Source organism: Haplochromis burtoni, unplaced genomic scaffold, assembly GCF_018398535.1.
Source record: "Haplochromis burtoni strain Fernald_Lab_line unplaced genomic scaffold, NCSU_Asbu1 Contig_256, whole genome shotgun sequence".
Taxonomy (NCBI): domain Eukaryota; kingdom Metazoa; phylum Chordata; class Actinopteri; order Cichliformes; family Cichlidae; genus Haplochromis; species Haplochromis burtoni.
Genome location: NW_024582617.1, coordinates 408,939 through 427,564, shown reverse-complemented (window position 1 = coordinate 427,564; position 18,626 = coordinate 408,939). Strand labels below are relative to the sequence as shown.

The following is an 18,626-nucleotide window of genomic DNA, read 5'->3' as shown; positions in this document are numbered from 1 at the left end:
TAACCACAGTGCCACCGCTGCCCGCCTCTATCCATAAGAAAGGATATATACACTAGCCTGTGTAAAGCTCTTTGAGTGCTCCGTCAGAGTAAAAAAGCAAGAAGTAAGTAGAAAAAATTATATCTATATAGATAGATATAGAGATATATATACACGGTGGCACGGTGGTTAGCACGTTTGCCTCACAGCAAGAAGGTCTGTGGAGTTTGCATGTTCTCCCCGTGTCTGCGTGCTCTGGCTTCCTCCCACAGTCCAAAGACACCCAGTTAGTGGAGTTAGGTTAATTGGAAACTCTAAATAGGTGTGGATGTGGCAGTGCGAATGGTTCTCTGTGTTATCCCTGTGACCTGTCCAGGGTGCACCCTGCCTCTCGCCCTAAGACTGCCCCCCCCGCGACCCTGATAAGCTGAAGCAAATAACCCCAAGATCTCTCTCTATAGATATAGATCTACAGAAACTGAGAGGACGCTTTGTTCATATTTCAAACTGGTGTAAAATGTGTTCTCACGAGTCATGTGGTTTCCTACATTACATGCTTCACTGAGTGAATGGGATCAATAAAGTTATTATTGATAAAATTATTATTATTATTATGGATCTGCACAGGAGTTTTTTATTTAGACTTGATTATTGTATTAAACCCTGAATTGAACACGAGGAAAATGGATGGATGGAACTTCTGCTGAGTTAACGCTGCTGTGGCGTTCTTAGTATTAAAGAATCTGAGCAAACTAAATTTTCCTCGGCTTTAAATAAATAAAAATGTATCATAAAAATATCGAGAAACTTTCACGTCACCATTTTCATTATTTTAAAGATCGGTAAACGAGTGAAGTCTCACTGAGACAAAAGGAAGAGGTTCTTGTGTCAACTTTTCCGTGACAGAGGGCAGATCCAGAAATAGACGACCTGACGATCTAAACCTCGGGCGGGATGACACGCGGTGATATTTTAGTCCAGCTGTGTCATACGTACAAATATGGATGACTGATTTGATGACGGAAACCTAAAATTCTAATGAGAAAATAAAGAAATCCTTACAATCAACATTGCACCACGTTTAATCATTTTTAATATTTCCTTTGACAAAAGATTTACATGGGGGACAAATGGATTCGTCTTCTATAGTATTAAACAATATACAGTACATGTCATGTTATAATTAGCATGTGTAAAACAGAATAACAAATACTGAAGCTGTCCCTCCTCTTGGATCAGGTAAGTCGGGTTTGCGCTCTCGTCATAGCTCCACAGTTACACCTGGTATCAGTGATGTCGATGCAGGAGAAACGTTCAGCGTCTGCCGGCTCTCCTCCCTGTCGGCTCGTGCACGCGTGCCAGCGGCGACGCCGTCGCTTCAGCGTTCGATCATTAAAAGCGATTTAGACGTGAACTACATCTGTGACGCTAACCAGCGTTTGCACCGTGACACAATCACGTGTGCGCAGCTGACGCGATGGCGAGTCGGTACCAGGTGTAAATGAGCTTTAACGGGATTCTCTGCAACAATTACGCTCTCAAATGTTACAGGTTATACCCGAGTGCGCTTCTTATAAATATACTTGATGATTAGCAGGGTAATGTTTGAGAAGCTGTGCACAGATCTCCAAAAGTCAGTTTTCTGAATATCAAAATGTTTTGTTTTTCAAACGATCCACAAATGTGGTGAGCTGCACTTTGGGATTTGAAGGCGCTGCACTGAAGGCTGCAGTCGAACAGCTGGAGGAAAAAAGAAAAGAAGAAGGAAACGTTCCTGCTCCCTGCTGACATGGATGGGAAGCATGATGAGGTCACGGAAAGATGTGGAGGAGGATTCATGGCAGTGGGCTGCCTAATGCTGGGCAGGCGGATCTACCGTGCTGGGACACGTCACCTGCTCGGCCTGATCCTGCCGCGTTTTCTGCCGGCTGTGTAAAAAAGGACTCATCTGCTAAATGAGGTAATAAAGACGCACCGGAGCTCTTATTACAGCTGCTACGTAGACGCTTCCCAGGAAAGACTGACTATTCGACCGCAGCCCGAGTAAAGCAGCGTTACGTATGAAAAATCAGAGGAACCCAAACGCAGCGCCTGGCAGGTGCAGGACCCCAAGCAGCTGCACGCCACAGGCCACCTCTGCAGGTCAGTACTCAACACAAAAGGCTCAAACGGATTCTAAGTGTTTAAACCGGCAACAACAGTGAAGTGATAGCACCATTCAAAACCAGAGCACCACAGGAGAAAACAAAAAAGGGAAGAACAATTAAAGACGTGCTGCAGCTTCCTCTCATTGTGATGACATTTAGCGTTACGTGGCGCTGCTTTCAGCTGTGACCAGCGGGGACTTCTGCGAAGAGTGGAACCACAGCGGGCTTTCAGAGCACATCACATGTCACGCTTATGCCGTCAGATCTGATGAATCATGCTGAGCCGCAGTAGGCGGCATGATCTGTAATATAAAAGCAGCTGAAACTGCATTTGGAAAAGTGGGTCATTAGAACTTGGTGATGCATGAATCCTGCTCTGCAACGGGGAAGACAATACGAGCCTGTGGCTGGCGCGCTCCCAGCTGCTGAGAGGGTGACATGACCACACGTGAGCTGAGAAATGTGATGTCAGCGTTGCTCCCACAGGAGTCTGAACGAAGGCTTAAGGCCGCCTGTGAATCGCGCACCCCTGCGATAACAACGCTCTCTGAAAGGCCGCCTGGTCAGGTGTCTTCTCTCATCCTCGCCGTGCATGTTCCCGCAGGCAGCGCTGACTCACCGTGACACGCCGCGCGCTCTGACGAGTGGATTTTCCTTCATTTGGATCCTTCGTGGATGAAGCGCCGTCGAGAGAAGCGATGTCGTACAGCCGAGGTGATTACGTTTAAGCAAAGTAACCGACATGGCAAGACCGTGGCATGTTCACCGCGGCGAGACATTTATAGTCTCCACACAGACATCAAGTCACACGAAAACGAACACGAAATACAAAAGTCCTCAAACTCTTTGTGCAAATCGGACTCTGCTCATACTTCAGCTGAATAACAGCGAGGACTCGATGAATACGCCGACACGGAACAAAGCAACGACATAAAAACGACGCGGTCAAGTAAAAGCTATCTGATAACATAGACGCAGATGATCTACCTGCAACCATATTCCTTTTCTGTGGGCGAGGATGATCCGGAAAATAATTGTCTTTACAAAGTGGATTTCTGAAAAACGACTAACTAAGCAAATATCACCGCCTAACACAGAGGTTCAAGAGCTAAGGCTAAACTTTTCGGGCACTCAAACAAACAAGCGGGGTTCAAAAGTACTGCAACCAGTCCTGTGGCCAAAGAGAAATACAGTAGCACCAAAATATTAGAATAAAGGGAAAGTTTAGAGAGACAGAGAGAGAGAGGGGGGAAGGTAATCTCAGTCTCTCTGCCTCTCCGGGTCTCAACAGCCTTCCCTCCAGTGGAATGTATGAACTCAGCTCGGCCCGGAGAGGTGTCCGATCTGGGTCCTGGCTGGAGAATAACAGCTCCTCCAACCAGATATAGGACCGGGCGTCCGTGTGATGGCGTCCCAGTTAGATCCCACGCTCCTGCGACGGAGGCAGAGTGAGGGGTGCTGCTATGAGGCTCAGTGGGAGGGTTTCAGGCTTACTGTGTGAGTGTGCAGGACCCAAAGATGGATGCCGGATGCTCGTGGAGTCAGTGTCCCTGGCACGTCTTGCAGCACATTTGTCTGAAATATGGCCGGCTGCAGAACTTGAACCTGAGCACCAGGGGGCAGTAGGCCACAGTGTTCACATCTTTGCACTCTGAGGGGGAGACAGACAAAAGCTTGATTGGTGCGTCATCTTTGCATGTTCTCACCGTTCAGCCCGACTGCTTAATGCGTCGGCCCTGAAAGCTCAGTCGCACTGCAGTTTAAGAAAACACAACAGAAGTGTTTTTCTCTCTCGCACTGAACAATCCTTTCTTTGCACTTTCTGTCGTCTCAGCAGCTGGTCCGTCGTTAAAGTCTTTATAAAGGATTTATATTTTATTCATATTCTGTCTCCATCTATTGTGTTTTATTCGACTTCCTTCATGCTTTGCGTGCTTTTGCATTGTTTTTCTATTTGCTGGTGTTGTCTAAAGTTGTAGTCTTCAGCGGTCCCCAACCTTTTTTTGCACCACCGACCGGCTTATGTCCGACAATATTTTCACGGACCAGCCTTTAATAACTATCTGCTTAGCACTTTTATTTTTGTTTTTATTTAAGTGTTGTCTGACAGTATGTTTTGCACTAAGTACCGCAGCAATTTCCTAACGTTGTAAACCTGCTCAACATTTGGCAATAAAACCCTTTCTGATTCTGATTTAAGGTGTCGCGGATAAATACAACAAAATCAAAGCAGCACCAAAAAAAGAAGATTTATTTATAACACACGGGAAAATACTAGGGGTGCAACGATACACAAAATTCACGGTTCGGTTCGATACTTTGGTGTCACGGTTCGATATTTTTTCGATACAAAAAAATGTTCATGCCTTTTTAATTTGTCATTTATTAAAATTATAAATATATATTTTAACTCAAAAGTACAGTTTTTAAATTTAATGTTGCTGAAACAAAAGTAATTTAAAAAAATAAATAATCTGATTGAGGAATCACTCATCTTTGGAAAAGAGAGTTTATTACAGAGAAATGGCTCTTTCCAAAATAAAAGCTATACTATACGCTTCTTCTGGGCTATATTCTCAGCAGCATATTGTAGCGGGTCAGGGCTGTTCGGGGTTCTGTTTGTACAGTTATGTTTTGTTTATGTTGCCATAGTGACGGGTGACGCCCTCTCGCTGCGACGGTGTGTCCTTCCGGGGTCAGAGGGCGCCCTGTGTGTTGTTGTTGTTGCTGTGCGGTTGCTGCGCTGAGCAGTTAGCTAGCGGCAGTGTTCTTCTGCAGATGTCAATAAACGGCTGTGCTCCCTGGCTAGCTCACGGGAAGCAAGACCAAACGACACCTCCGTCTCCTCGTTGTCTGAGCTCGCCACATTGGTGTCAGAAGTGGGATGATGGTGGCACCCCATGTTCTGACCCGAGTGACTTTTCCCCCGCCGGTCGTGACCGGCCGGTGCGCCAAAAGAAGGCACCTGGACATTTGCAAAGTGAAAGCAAAAAACAAGCGCAAATTCAAACGCGATTTCAATATGTCACATATTGACAGTGGCTCACCGATGCCAATGACATAATTACCCAGCTACATTTCCGAAAGAATGCAAAAGCATTGACATATATTTTTCCTTCCTACAATAGCCCGACGGGCAGGGCAGAGATAGATTTTGGTAGCCCGACTGGATTTTGCAAGCCCTGTGTTACAGGCATGGCCCTTTAAGGATGAAGCCTGATGGGAAATGTATTCGGGATGTGTGTAGCGGGACTGCCTGGTGTGTGTGTGAAGAGAGAGAGCGGAGAAGGGGAAAAAGTAACGGTTAGCTACAGAAGAGACGAAAAGAAAATAAATAAAAGGAATATAATAACTCCCTCGACAGCCAGAGTTGTGTCGGCGATGCTCGCTGTGAGTAAACTGTTTCAGCCCACTGTACGCGGTGTTCGTGCCTTAGAGAAGAAATAAAGTTCGGTGAAGCAGTTTCCTACGCCTCCTTCGATCTTTTTGCTAGCGGAGTTGACCTGTATAGTAAGCTGTTGCCGGCTACGAGTCAGTTACGGAACCTTCAAGTAACTGCCAGAGGTTTCCTTACTACGGTTCGGGGCCGCGGATCTGGCGCGGTAACACCTGTATCTGATTGAGGAATCACTCATCTTTGGAAAAGAGAGTTTATTACAGAGAAATGGCTCTTTCCAAAATAAAAGCTATACTATACGCTTCTTCTGGGCTATATTCTCAGCAGCATATTGTAGCGGGTCAGGGCTGTTCGGGGTTCTGTTTGTACAGTTATGTTTTGTTTATGTTGCCATAGTGACGGGTGACGCCCTCTCGCTGCGACGGTGTGTCCTTCCGGGGTCAGAGGGCGCCCTGTGTGTTGTTGTTGTTGTTGCTGTGCGGTTGCCGCGCTGAGCAGTTAGCTAGCGGCAGTGTTCTTCTGCAGATGTCAATAAACGGCTGTGCTCCCTGGCTAGCTCACGGGAAGCAAGACCAAACGACACCTCCGTCTCCTCCTTGTCTGAGCTCGCCACAATATTAAACATATCAGGTCCCCATAAGGAGAATCATGTGCTAACGGCTGTCTAAATGACTCGGGTAAAGTTTGTAGATGCATGCTTGTTGTTTTTGTCTGCTTCCACTTGTCTTTGCACTAGGATGATGTCGGCGTAAATGTGCAGTCATATTCGTTGTGTTCCCACTAGTGCTGTCAGCGTTAATCTCGTTGAAATGACGTTAACGCCACAACACGGCAAATCTCCGTTAACGAGCTACCTGCGTGGGGCTAGACGGCCAACACGTTAACGAGCTAACTGCGCTAACACACTAGTTCCCACCCATGTAATTGAGCATTGCGTGGCACATCCAACATACTGTTTTACTTTAGTCCATGACGCGCTTACCTTCAGGGTCATACGTCACATGAAAACCAAAATAATTCCAAACGCCAGATCTGAATGAGGGTGGGGGAGGTTCAATTTGCCATGTTGCAAGGAGAGCTTAACTTCTGTCTCGCTAGCTTGCCCTGCGCTCTTCCTTCTGACTATGCTGTCTGTGTTGAGCGCTCAGTGGATCTGCGCTCGACAGTGCAGCCTAGGCGGAGTAGTCGAACGCAGATTCACTGAGCGCTCAACACAGACAGCATCGTCAGAAGGAAAGTTGATAAAATAAATTACAAATGTTGTATTGTTCGATACATATGCGTACCGAACCGAAAGCACTGTATCGAACGGTTCAATATCGATACGAATATCGTTGCACCCCTGAAATACCCGGGGAAACCGAGTTAACATAAAAACTTAAAAAAAAAACCCCCTGGAAACCATAAATGTCACACCCGAGCCTCAACTCTCGCAGCCCGGTACCAAACGACTCACGGCCCGGTACCGCCCGGGGGTTGGGGGCCGCCCTTAGCATGATTAGCATCTCTTTTGATTCTTGTTACACTGAAAATGGTGTAATCCGATTACACCATGTCAGCTGGTACCACTGCTAACTGGTCAACCAGTTTAACTTAAATGAACAAGATCAGCACAACAGATTGAAGCTAAACACAACAAGCGAAACTTAACTCGGGTGCTTTCACTTAAATCTACACAAGACAAATTAAAAAAATATATTTTAATGCTCGTTGTTGTTTAAAGTTGTGCTGCAGTTTGTTTATTATTGTTTATTATTGTTTGCCACCTACTTCCTGTTTCAGTTTCTGGTTACTTTGAGTCAAATTTATTTTGCTTAATTTATTGTTTTCTTCCTCTTTCGTGCCAAGTTTGTTCCTGCGAGTCCGTCCTCCCAGGTTAGGTACTTCCTGTTTTACTTTGGTAGTCCGCTGTGACTTTGCTGTATTTCTGCTTCACTCGTCTAATTGTTTCGCCTCGTTACCTTTTGTATTTAGCGCCTCATTCTTCCCTCGTCCTTTGTGTAGTCGTCCACATTAACATATACTTACTACTGTTTCCGCTCGAGGTGAAAATGCTTGCTTGTGTTTTTGGAACATATTATGCTTTAATTTTCTTAACTGCATTTGCATCCTCACACCGCTGCCACGTCACAATTTCAGATTTGTTCTTTAGGCTTTTCGTTACTAAAGCACATAATTTGTTCCAGTTTCTTTAATTGAACAGTTGAAAGGCTGAGATGTTCAGAGGAGGGATGACGGACATGTTTAACTAAAGATATTAAAGATGTTGTGAACCAGGAGGAAAAGATTTATTGATGTAGTGAAGGAGGGTTAGTGTGACAGGAGGACAGGGTGAGTGGACGCAGATGATTTCCTGTGGCGACCGCTAAAGGAAGAAGATTCGTTTTATTCAACATTACGTTGCAGGACAGCCAAAGAAGGCAGGAAGCTCTCACCTTCAGGGTTTTCTATGCTGACGGGCAGACTGGTGTCACATTTACTCTTGCACTGCTGCATGGCTACAGGCCGCTGATGATCCAGACACTCGTTGGAGGGCTGTCCCGTGTGGGCCAGACACTGCACCGAGCGCATCTCCTGACCCAGACCACACTTTGCAGAACACTACAGCACAAAGACGCACGTTTAGAGACACAATGAATCCTGAGCTTACAACTGCAGTCATTTCACTGAGAACAAAGACATGCGTCAGATGGATATCGCCGTCAATATTAGTGTATGTGAGAGACTGTACGAGTGTACACAGGGCCACGAAAGCGTTCCTGATTCCCTGTTCTTTCATATTTGTCTCTCTTACATGTTTCAGATTATCAAACAAATTTTAACATTAGTAAAAAAAATAAACAAAACACATAAAATGCAGTTTTTAAAGGATGATTTAATTTATTATGCCAATAAAAAGCTAAACCAACCTGGCTTCATGTGAAAAGGTAGTTGCTTGAGTTTCATTTCTGCGGCTATAACCAACCCCGATTACTGCCAGACGTGCCGGATTGAAAAACCACTTAAACTGAAGCTGTGTGACTGAAGCAGGCTAAAAGACACACAACAATCTAAAAACACAGTCTGGAAGTTTTGGGACTGCAGTGAACCACGGTGAGAGCAGTGGTGAACCTCGCAGGCCTGCGTCAGTTCAACTCAGAGTTCATGATTCAACAATCAGAAAGAGACCGGGTCAACGGCGCCGATGGGAGAATGGCTAAAACAACAAAATGAAGGTTTTGGAGTGACTCAGGCGTGTCCTCAAACAGGCGATAAAAAAGAAACGCTCCGACGTGGATGAATTAAAACTATTCTGCAAAGAGGAATGGGCAAAAATTCCTCCACAGCGATGTGAAAGTCAGATATCGCAAACGCCTGATTTTGCAGCTCTTGCTGCCGAGAGTGGCACAGCCAGGTTTAAGGGCTCTGTCACATTTTCCCCCCTAACGACAAAATCATAATTTAAAACCTGTATTTACTTGGGTTGTCTTTGTCTACTATTAAAACTCGTTTGTCTGTCTGAAACATGTAAGTGTGACAAATAAGCAAAAAAACAAAGAAATCAGGAAGGGGCCAATATGTTTCCGAGTCTGTGTTTTACCTCTCCCCAGGGACCCGTCACCCACTGAGGGGGAGGGCAGCGCTGCAGATTACAGCGGACCCTGGAGGTGGGCCGGCCATGTTTTGGACACTTGGACTCTGGCAGCGTGTCGCCACTCTCCCCACTCTTACACAAAACCACGCGGTGCCTGTAGCCAGGGCCACAGCTGGGGGTGCACTGCAGAGAGAAAAGGAAAGAGAGAAAACATCAGGCAGGAAGGTCGAGAGAGGAAGCCAGGCGAAGGTGCAGCAGGCTGCAGCTTGTAAAACCGCAACTCTCTCAGCAGAGGGCAGCAGCTGTACAGGAAACAAAGCTGAGAAACTAGCGAGTTCCTGTAAAACAGCTGGGCATAATTCCTGCCATGGCTACATTACATAAGACGTCAGAGAAAAGTTGAACCCAGACTGATTTCTGACACTATTTAATTCAGATTCAATTCATCCAGAACTGTGAGAACAAAGTTTCGTTCCAGGAACAAAGCAGTGAACAAGAAGGACTTTTTATACTGTTGTAGTTAAGCAACAACCAACAAGACGTGTCGCATAAGAGAGTCACGGCGCTCCGACAGCCTTAAACTTCCTCAAACTAGCTGTCACATTCCCCTGTGACGGTTTTAGCAGCATGCATTCGTGAGTGACGCTGCATGTTCAGAGCTCCGTGCCCCTGTTGTGTATTTCAAGGCTAAGGTACTCTTACTTTCTGTGCTGGCAGACGTTTGGGTTTCTTGGGTTCAACTGGAAAAGAAACGACTGCTTCATCCGAGAGGAATTTCTCAAACTCAGGCATTGCTTCAAAATCAGACACGAGCTGCCTAAAAAACACAGCAAGAGTGCTCTCATGACGGGAAACGCTCAGATGGCCGGCCTACCTCCGACCAGTCCAGGGCCAGCCATTCAGGGGGGCAGCTGTGGTTGTTGCAGGGCTCAGTGAATGAAGGGCGAGGGGGGGTGCAGGCTGAGTCGTCCAGGATCTTCTCCTCCATTGTGGAGATCCTCCTTTTGCATAACACCTCCCGAGTCCGCAGGCCGCCGTTACAGCTGCGGCTGCACTCTGACCACTCTCCCGTCCACCAGCTAGGAGATGTGTGGATGTGTGTGACAGTGTAATGACAATAAAAGCAGGGAGATGATAGCATAAAAAAGCAGAGCACAGGTAGAATAGGTGCAAACGTGCCAAGCTAATAAACACAAAACAGCCCAAATCACAGAAAGAGTAACAGGAACCTAAACTGAAACCTGCAGTTTTAGACAGATATAGAGTACACAGTGATAACAGACGTTTCAGTGGAAATCCAGAAATCTCATGTGAGTCCACTCACGTTGGGGAGCACGGCTCAGTGTTGCAGGATCGTCTCTTCTCTTTGGGTTTGCTCTTCTTGTCACAGAAGTGGTTGTAGACGGCTGACTGATCCGCCTGCTTCTTACACACCACCTGCTGGATCTGCATACCTGCAGGCAAAAGCGTCTCTTATTAACACGTTTAAGGCGTCAACCATAATCATTTAACTCAACTCTATCGATATGGTGACAAATCACAGTAACGGTCGTCTCAAGGCGCTTTATATTGTAAGGTAAAGACCAGCAACGATCAAATGAGCCCCTCTGAGCAGGTACTTGGCGACAGTGGGAAGGAAAAACCCCTTTAACAGGAAGTAACCTTCAGCAGAGCCGGGCTCGAGAAGAGCAGCTAACTGCTGCGAGCGGCTGGTAGGGAGTAAACATTGTCCGATCGAGCGTCATATTGTACACAGTCGTGTCTTAAATGCTCGTTTAAGCTGTGAAAGCCAGGGAAGTCTACTTTATAACACGTCTGTGTAGGTTCTCAGTCATCCAGGTGACGTTTGCCTCCTTAGACTTCAAGGTGAAGCTTCCACAAAGAGAGCGCAACAAACAAAAGCAGCTGTCTGAATGTTTCCTTCTATATTCACAGCCTCCACGCCAATTCATCCAGAGGGAAAACAAGTTCTTATCACGTAAAGCGAAATGGGTCATTAACTCACAAACGCCGGGGAGGAAAAATAAAAGTTGGCTACGTGTGATACTGCTGAAGCTTACGGAGATGTGCTCCAACACCTCTGGCTTCGACTCCAAGAAAACTCCAGTGTTCTCCGGGTCAGCGCTCGCCTACTGGGATTTATGCCGCGGGCTTGTGTGTGTGTTTGTGCGTGTTTAGAGAGAAACACAAGCGTGCATCGGGTCAAAGCTCCTGACCAAAACATTCTTTGTGAAATTCTTTCATATTTGTTAGATGAGGAAATTCAGATTACTCTCTCGAGTCTGCTGGAAAAACAGGAGACGGCCGCGCACCGAGCAGCTACTTAGCTTAGCGTAAAAACTGCAAACACAGGAGCCGGTCTGAGGTTAAGAACACGTCGCATGAGTGAAACAAGCAATCATGGCTGAGGACTTGTGTCCTTGAACGCCAGTGTATTTGTGATTTCATACATTCAAAAGCGAGTTAATCCCAGCAGCTTGGTGTTTGCGTGGTGTTGGAACAAGTTCATCTAACATTAGCAGCACATTATTTTAGCTACAACCAAGTGCAGCCGGGGAATCGAGCCGCCGGCACCCGTTTGTGTCGTCTACCTCCAGCGCAGAGAGCTGAGCAGCGAGACCACGAGGTGTAGTGCCAGGCAAAGCCATTCAGAGGATCCCTGCTGAGGGGCGGGTTGAAACGATAGTGTATCCCTGGGTTTTCTTCCCTCACCAGCACCTGTACGAAAAAGGAAAATTCAAGCTGACTCACTTAGTATTGCCTCCTTTTCAGAAGGCCTGCTCGGAGCGTCTCTGCTCTTGTTCTTACCATGACGAACAGGGTGATGTTTGTCGGCCCCAGAGCTTCGAGACTTTCCGGCCCATCTGCGGGCCGCCTGTAGTGGAACGTGGTGCCGGCGATATTGAACCTGCGTGGCGTGTCAATGTTCAGCTTCCCATTGATGAAGTACTGATCGCCTTTACTCTTCAGTGCTGGGGTGCAGTGACATAAAAGATTATTATGTGCAACGACTTGTTTTTAACTACTTGCATACTAATCTAACAGGGCATCGTCTTACCAAGGTAGTTGAGGGAGATGTTGAGCTCCTGTATGTGGATGAACACGGACCCTTTGGGAATTCTGACCACCTCTTCATAACCTGAGACACATAAAGCCACACAAAGTCAAAAGCTGAAAACTGAGCGAACGAGCTTTATTCTCCCAGGATCACGGGAGTGATGCATAAGTAGTGTTTAGCTTCGTGGGACGCCGATGGGCTAAGCAGAGGCTATAGATTCCAGCTGCATTCCTGGGCAGCGGTCCTCGGCCGCTCCGCACAGCTCTTTGCTCGACAGCGAGAACTATGCCAAGAGCCAACTTCTCTCCTTTTTCCTTCCATCTGTTTTGGTCTCTTGTCCCCTTTTATGCTCGTCTCACCTCCAACCGCTCTCCCACTGCTTTCCTCGGATCTGTTCTGCCGTGAGGCCAGCAGTCCGGCCGATGCAGCCCTGTAAATAACTTCAGCTCATAGAGGAAGAAGGAATGAACAAAAGAAGAAATAAAATATACCCCGTGACCTGAGAGTGACCCAGCTCCGGGTCTGTAGGAGGAGATGCTTACTTGAAAAGAGTGAGAAGCATTTAGCCTCAGACAAAGAGTAGCTGTGTGGTAAACAGAGAGCAAATGATCTTCAGTCCCCGAAGCTTCTCACTGCCTATCACAACCAGGCCGGCAGTGAGGCAGGTAGACTGGCCGGAGACTTGAAATGTCTACAAATGTGCCAGTGCCTTTTTTCACCAGCAGTCCGAACACATTCAAAGGAATCCTACTCATCTGCCCGGTACAGTGAAACGGGCTGACAGGAAGTCATAGATTTAGGTCCCACATCGTGCTCCGCAGCTCTACTGGAGGTCAAAAGCTCCACAGGGAGCCCTGAAATCACCGAAACAGAGAGGAAGAGAAGCACTGCCTGGAGGCTGAAGTTTAATGAGATCAAAATCTCGCTGTGGACACGACTGAATGATTCTGCTACTCATAACTCTGCCGGCGACCAGAATAGGCCGTCCTGTGCCTGCAGTTTGAGTTTGGCTGGAGATGAGAACATGCTGTGATCAAGTTTGTGAGTTTACATTTAAAATCCAAGTGAGCCACATCTGCTGGTTGTACTGATAAAAATGTATAGTGCCAAAAAATCTGTAGCCACGTTTGTCCATGTGACCCCAAAGGTGTTTAAACCCCATCAAACACCTTTGGGATGAACTTCAGCACCAGCTGTGCTCACCAGTGCCTCCTTAACTGGTCTGGGCACATCTGCAGACTGCTGCAGCTGGTTCTGAAAACCTTCCAACAAAATGTTACAGCAGCACTCATGGTTTTGAAATATGGTGTGCAACTACCACTAACAGTGCTTATTCTGTAGCTGCGCTGTTATTGCACAGATTGGAGTGGGTGTTCGACCGTGGCCCCTCCGCCTGTATCGTCCTTTGCAAAGACACAGATCAAAAGTTGGCTCCAGCTGCAGGGCAGCACCACTTCAGCCTCACTAATGGACTTTCTTTTTTTAAAGGAAACAATAAAATGAGATATTTTGAGGTTAGTGGATCCCTCGGCTTGGGGTTGACAGGCTGGCCTGGCCACTGTGGTTCAGCTGCCTGCTCAGGGTGTGTCCCTGTGAGGGGGTGAGAGGCGTTGACAGTTGGGTGAGAGACTCTGGAGTTGGTGTTGTGGGGAGAAAGTAACCCGAAATAGATCCGTCGGCAGCAGGACCTCAAGCCACGCTGGCCGGACCTGACCTAAATCTGTCTGCCACGTGTCCCTGGGTGGCCAGCGATAAATGCACCAACATGTATGTAGTGTATGGTGTATGCAACATACGATTATATCTGCACGTTCCTGAAGTGTTTTCCAGGAGTTTTTCTGTGCGTCCGTATGACCCTGGGGTGGTATTCGATGCAGATGTGACGTTTGGTTTCCTTTTTCACGGCAAAACAACGTCCAACTACTTTTATTTGGCAGCTGGCCTGTGCTCTGTCTTAATGCTGCGACACCTTGCAGGTTAAACCCATTTTGTTATGAAGGTATGCAGATGACATGCAGGCATATCTTTCTGAAAACTCGAAGCTGATGGATGGATGTATAGACTCCTGTGGCATTCATATAAAAAGAATATCCAGGAATTTATAGACTTTGTAAAACAGGAATTGCCTTTTTCCCCCAGGTGCTAATGATAAGTGACTGTTACAATCTGTATGGCCAACCGAAAGTCTGGAGTGCATCAACTCTCACCTGCTATGTGTAAACACATCATTAATCTCGAAGCATTTATCAGACAAACTCCGACTGCAACAGGTGCTGAAATAAAAGATTGCGTGTGGACGTGATGTAGAGTTTAGTTACCTTTATCGTATAAATAACCCTTGCAGCACGCTGCTGTGAGCAGTTTGCATGAGAACAGACAATTAAATTATATATTTTGAAAGTCTGGGATATCCTAACTCACACCGCAAGGCAGCTTTCCAAGGTGCACTCAGACTCCAGAGCGTCCAAATGTGCACATTTCTGGGTCAACAGATAAATTACATTGCATAATTTCTCGTGGCAAATACCTCAACTTAATCCAAATCTCGGAGAAGTGGACCCCGTTCAAATATTGAAAGTAAAAGCAGTAAGTCCCCGCCCCAAATAAATGAATCTTTATCTACTGAGAACAACACAGCAGCATTTACACATTGACCGGTGATTATTTTTAGTCCTCTACCTCCTTCTGGCAGCGAGTCGTTGAAGACTCCCTCCACAGACGTGCAGCTGCTCCCGTCGCCGCCGCAGATCCGGCAGCGGTCCTCGCGTACGTCTGAGCCGAGGACACGGTCGCAACCGACGTGCTGCGGGAAGGGAGAAACTAGTGAGCCGCAGGGTCACTCGGGGTCACGGGTGAAGGGGCACAGTCAGTAAGTGGAGAGGTGTCAGAGGCCGGCCTGAGGGATTACCTCCTAATGTCTTCCAGGCCACTTTTTCAAAACACAGAAATATCAGATGGTAACTCCAGATGTGTTTTTCTGATCCTGTGCAGACATAAAGCTCTTAGGTTGCTAAACTCATAGCTGTCGACATAAATAAATTTCATGATGAGCGTTACAGGTGGTTTTACTCAAACTGTTTTACAGCGAAGCAAACCTAAACAAAAGTGCAGAAAACGAATAGCAACTGCTCTTATTCTCATATATTCCTGTGGCAGCTGCTTATTGTACAGCAGGATAATTAGGCTTAGGTTTATTATGACTTTAACAGCGATTGGATCAGAATTAAATGAGTCAAAATGCTGATTCGTCCGGTGGCTTTGTGAGGAGGGGGTGAGATATAAAAGCTTATAATCTTAGAGATCCCAACACGTGTTGCCCAGATCGGGTTTCCCCGTCCTCAAACAGCAGAAAATGAAACACATACCACCTCTGTGTCCATTCGATCAATCTAACTAAATACAACAAATATAAACATTGATCCAAAAACCGTTATTTTAGAGCTGAAACAATGACTCAGTGAATTAGTTATTGGCACCCATGTCACAACAAACCAGGAACGAGTTCCTCAAAGGTTTGAATTTGATGTTTTTCTTTGAATTCAATTCAATTTTATTTACACAGCATCAAATCACAACAACAGCTGCCTCAAGGTGCTTTATATTGTACATACAGAGAAAACTCAATGATCATATGACCCCCTATGAGCAAGCACATGTGACTCTACCCCTGATTGTGCCCCTAGATGAAAAGGTCGATCATTCTTCCCTTATTACAATCGTATTTTTTTTAATGGATGTACACACAAAGCAATAATTTGTAAAATGTAACTGAAATATATCAAATCAAAAGTTAATTTATTCAAATAATCCGTGGGGGAAAATGTGCTCGGTGCCAATCAATTCAAGTTTATCTGCCTAGAACCCACTAAACCTTTGAGTGCACCAAAATTTGGCGGTGATCCTTTCAAGAGGCGTCCCACCCAAAACCACATGCTGCCAGTGGATCATAAAAGCCATTAGTTATGTATATTCTGTCACAGTAAGTTTTACTTATATAATCACCTCAAGGCACTTTACCTGTAGGTAAAGACCACACAGGATTAGAGAGAAACCCCTATGAGCAGCACTTTGGCGACAGTGGGAAGGAAAAACTCCCTTTTAACAGGAAGAAACCTCAGACAGAGCCAGGCTCAGGGAGGGGCGGGGCCATCTGCTGCGACAGAAGGAAGACAGGACAAAGACACGCTGTGGAAGAGAGCCAGAGATCAATAATTATATAATAATAATACTAATAAATCAGATTTACGGGTTTGAGGTTTCACATCATTACTGTATTGAAATTAATTTGCAGTCACTGGTGTACACTGTAAACTCTTTGGTTTATTTGCTTCCAATACACTTTCTGCTTTATTTTTTCTTCTTTAACTTCTCAGTTACGTATCTGATACACACTGAAACACCCATCAAAATGCTGCATGTACCACAGCAACTTCATTAAGTGGACGCATCATATTTTGCTTTGTTCTTCCTACGTTGCTACACACAGACTGCATGTTTACAAGGTGAAGTAGTTTGTAGTAACTCTCCTGGATGAACGCTGCACTCCAACTAGGCTGTTCGATTTATCCAGACAATTCCTTTTTCAATCTTCGAGACCCCACAGACATTCCCCAACAGAAGAGTTCTTGTATAAAGACATACCGATTCTCCCTCAGCTGCCCCTCGTTGGGCTGAGCCGCCCTGCTGCTTCCTGGGAGAAAGCACATGCCTCAAACCCGTGCCTCCACCGAATGATTTGGGTTTGTTGATTACTCTCACTGGGGCTGTTTGTTTTTGAGCAGCTAATTTGCACTGTTCTCGGTAGATTGTGTTGATTTTACTGAAATAAACCTGCTGCATCTTTGTTTACAGGTTAGCGCATTGTTAGCAGATCACCCGCAGAAGTTTCCACTCCTATCGACGCATTTTTGCAATCAAAGCGTCACGCTAACTTAAATATGGCCCTAGATTTTAGTTTGACATGTTGTGAAAGAAACTCAGTCATGAGAATGACCAAACCCACTGCAAGACAATCTAAAATAATTGAAACTTCATGTAGATTTTATCTTAGGAATGTCGAGTCGCAACTGTGCCAAAATGAAATCTTCAAAAATCATCCGATCCACAGAATCCTCTTCGGTTCTTAACCGGGCAGATCAGCCTGTGAGCGCACAGGTCGCACCTGCATTTACCTGAGCGGTGTTACTAATGTTTTCTACACTCTATATTTGCACCAAAGGGGACAAAGAAATAGACCCCGGCAGATGTTTGCAACAACACGTTGTCCTCAACATCTGTTCCCCTGCCCTTTCCCACCTCCCACACGTCCATCGTTCTTTCTGTTTCTCCTCTCTCTGATTGTTAGACGGCAACTTTGCATCCAAAAGCAGCTTGAAGTCACAGATGTGATGAGAAAGAGATGTCTGTGCAGTTTAGCTAAAGTTTTATGTGTGCAATAAACATATAAGAGGTGGACTGCAGACAAAGAAACTGCACGAACAAAGGAAAGGATGGGGTGGAAAGTTGGGACAGGGAGAGAAAGGAGTCGAGAGGTGTAGAGGGAAAAAAGAAAAAGCGAGAGATAATAAGAGCGGAGTGAATGAAAGCCAGCCCGCAGCGCAGACAGACTCACAGCTGAGCTGGAGGGTCACCGAGTTCCTACAGAGCAGAACAGAGCAGACTACAGAGGGAAGGAGGGAAGGAGGGAAGGAGGGGGGGTGTTGATAAACAAAGTCGTCTCTTTGGATGGAACTTCCTCGGCTCCAGTGAAACCAGTCTGAAGCACTTTTATTAAAGGAGCTTACTGGGGGGTAAGTGGCAGCGGAGGGGAAGCTGAAAAATAAAATCTTTTGGCACAAAACTGAGCTACAACTATTAAACAACAAGCTGGATATCCTGAGTAGATTTTCCTTCTCTCTGCCCTCGCCACTGTGGAAGTGCATCCAAAATAAACCCACTGGGACTCAGTGGGATCCATGTAAGCTGCACTACGTTACCACCAGGGTTTCTTTTGACTACATTCTTCTACAGACGGGCCAAAATCCACAGCAGTTTGTTACTTTGTTTTCATTAATGAGCTTTATGCTCACTGACAGGTTAAGCATGTTATTTAGAGGCTGCATTAGGTTGACAAACATTAATGTTAAACCACATGGTTACTATTCATTGCTGAGCAGTTTGATTGGTGCGATCGCTTTAGTTGCTCTCAGGTTGCCGTAGTTGCCCATAGTGTGAAGCTTGGTGAAGCACAAACCAGGAACAAAGACTGTTTGTCTGTTTACCACGAAGCAAACATGTTCCAGCCGTAAACCCACACCGTTTACGGCTTGCTTCGCACTCACCTACAACTACTTACTGAATCGTTTGCAGACAAGTCGGTGCCGTCTATGCAAACTAAAGGCGACGGACGTGCAACCATCAAAGCAAAAACCAATAAGCGACACACAGCGGTCCCTCGCTGTCACGCGGTTCACCTTTCACGGCCTCGCTGAT

At 46.0% G+C, this 18,626-nt stretch overlaps 1 protein-coding gene across 1 annotated transcript in view; it reads right to left on the bottom strand.

Annotated features, from left to right (window-relative positions):
* Nucleotides 1–1,043: 1,043 nt before the first annotated feature.
* The window catches only part of adamts10 (ADAM metallopeptidase with thrombospondin type 1 motif, 10), a 53,117-nt gene continuing 35,534 nt past the window's right edge, over nt 1,044–18,626 (bottom strand). The window contains exons 18-26 of the mRNA XM_005938531.3: nt 14,835–14,958; nt 12,156–12,236; nt 11,906–12,069; nt 11,689–11,815; nt 10,422–10,551; nt 9,972–10,176; nt 9,104–9,280; nt 7,959–8,124; nt 1,044–3,777 (exon numbers count right to left, since the gene is read on the bottom strand). Coding sequence (XP_005938593.1) covers nt 3,668–3,777; nt 7,959–8,124; nt 9,104–9,280; nt 9,972–10,176; nt 10,422–10,551; nt 11,689–11,815; nt 11,906–12,069; nt 12,156–12,236; nt 14,835–14,958 — 1,284 coding nt within the window. The 3' untranslated portion in view covers nt 1,044–3,667. The remainder of the gene's footprint in view (nt 3,778–7,958; nt 8,125–9,103; nt 9,281–9,971; nt 10,177–10,421; nt 10,552–11,688; nt 11,816–11,905; nt 12,070–12,155; nt 12,237–14,834; nt 14,959–18,626) is intronic.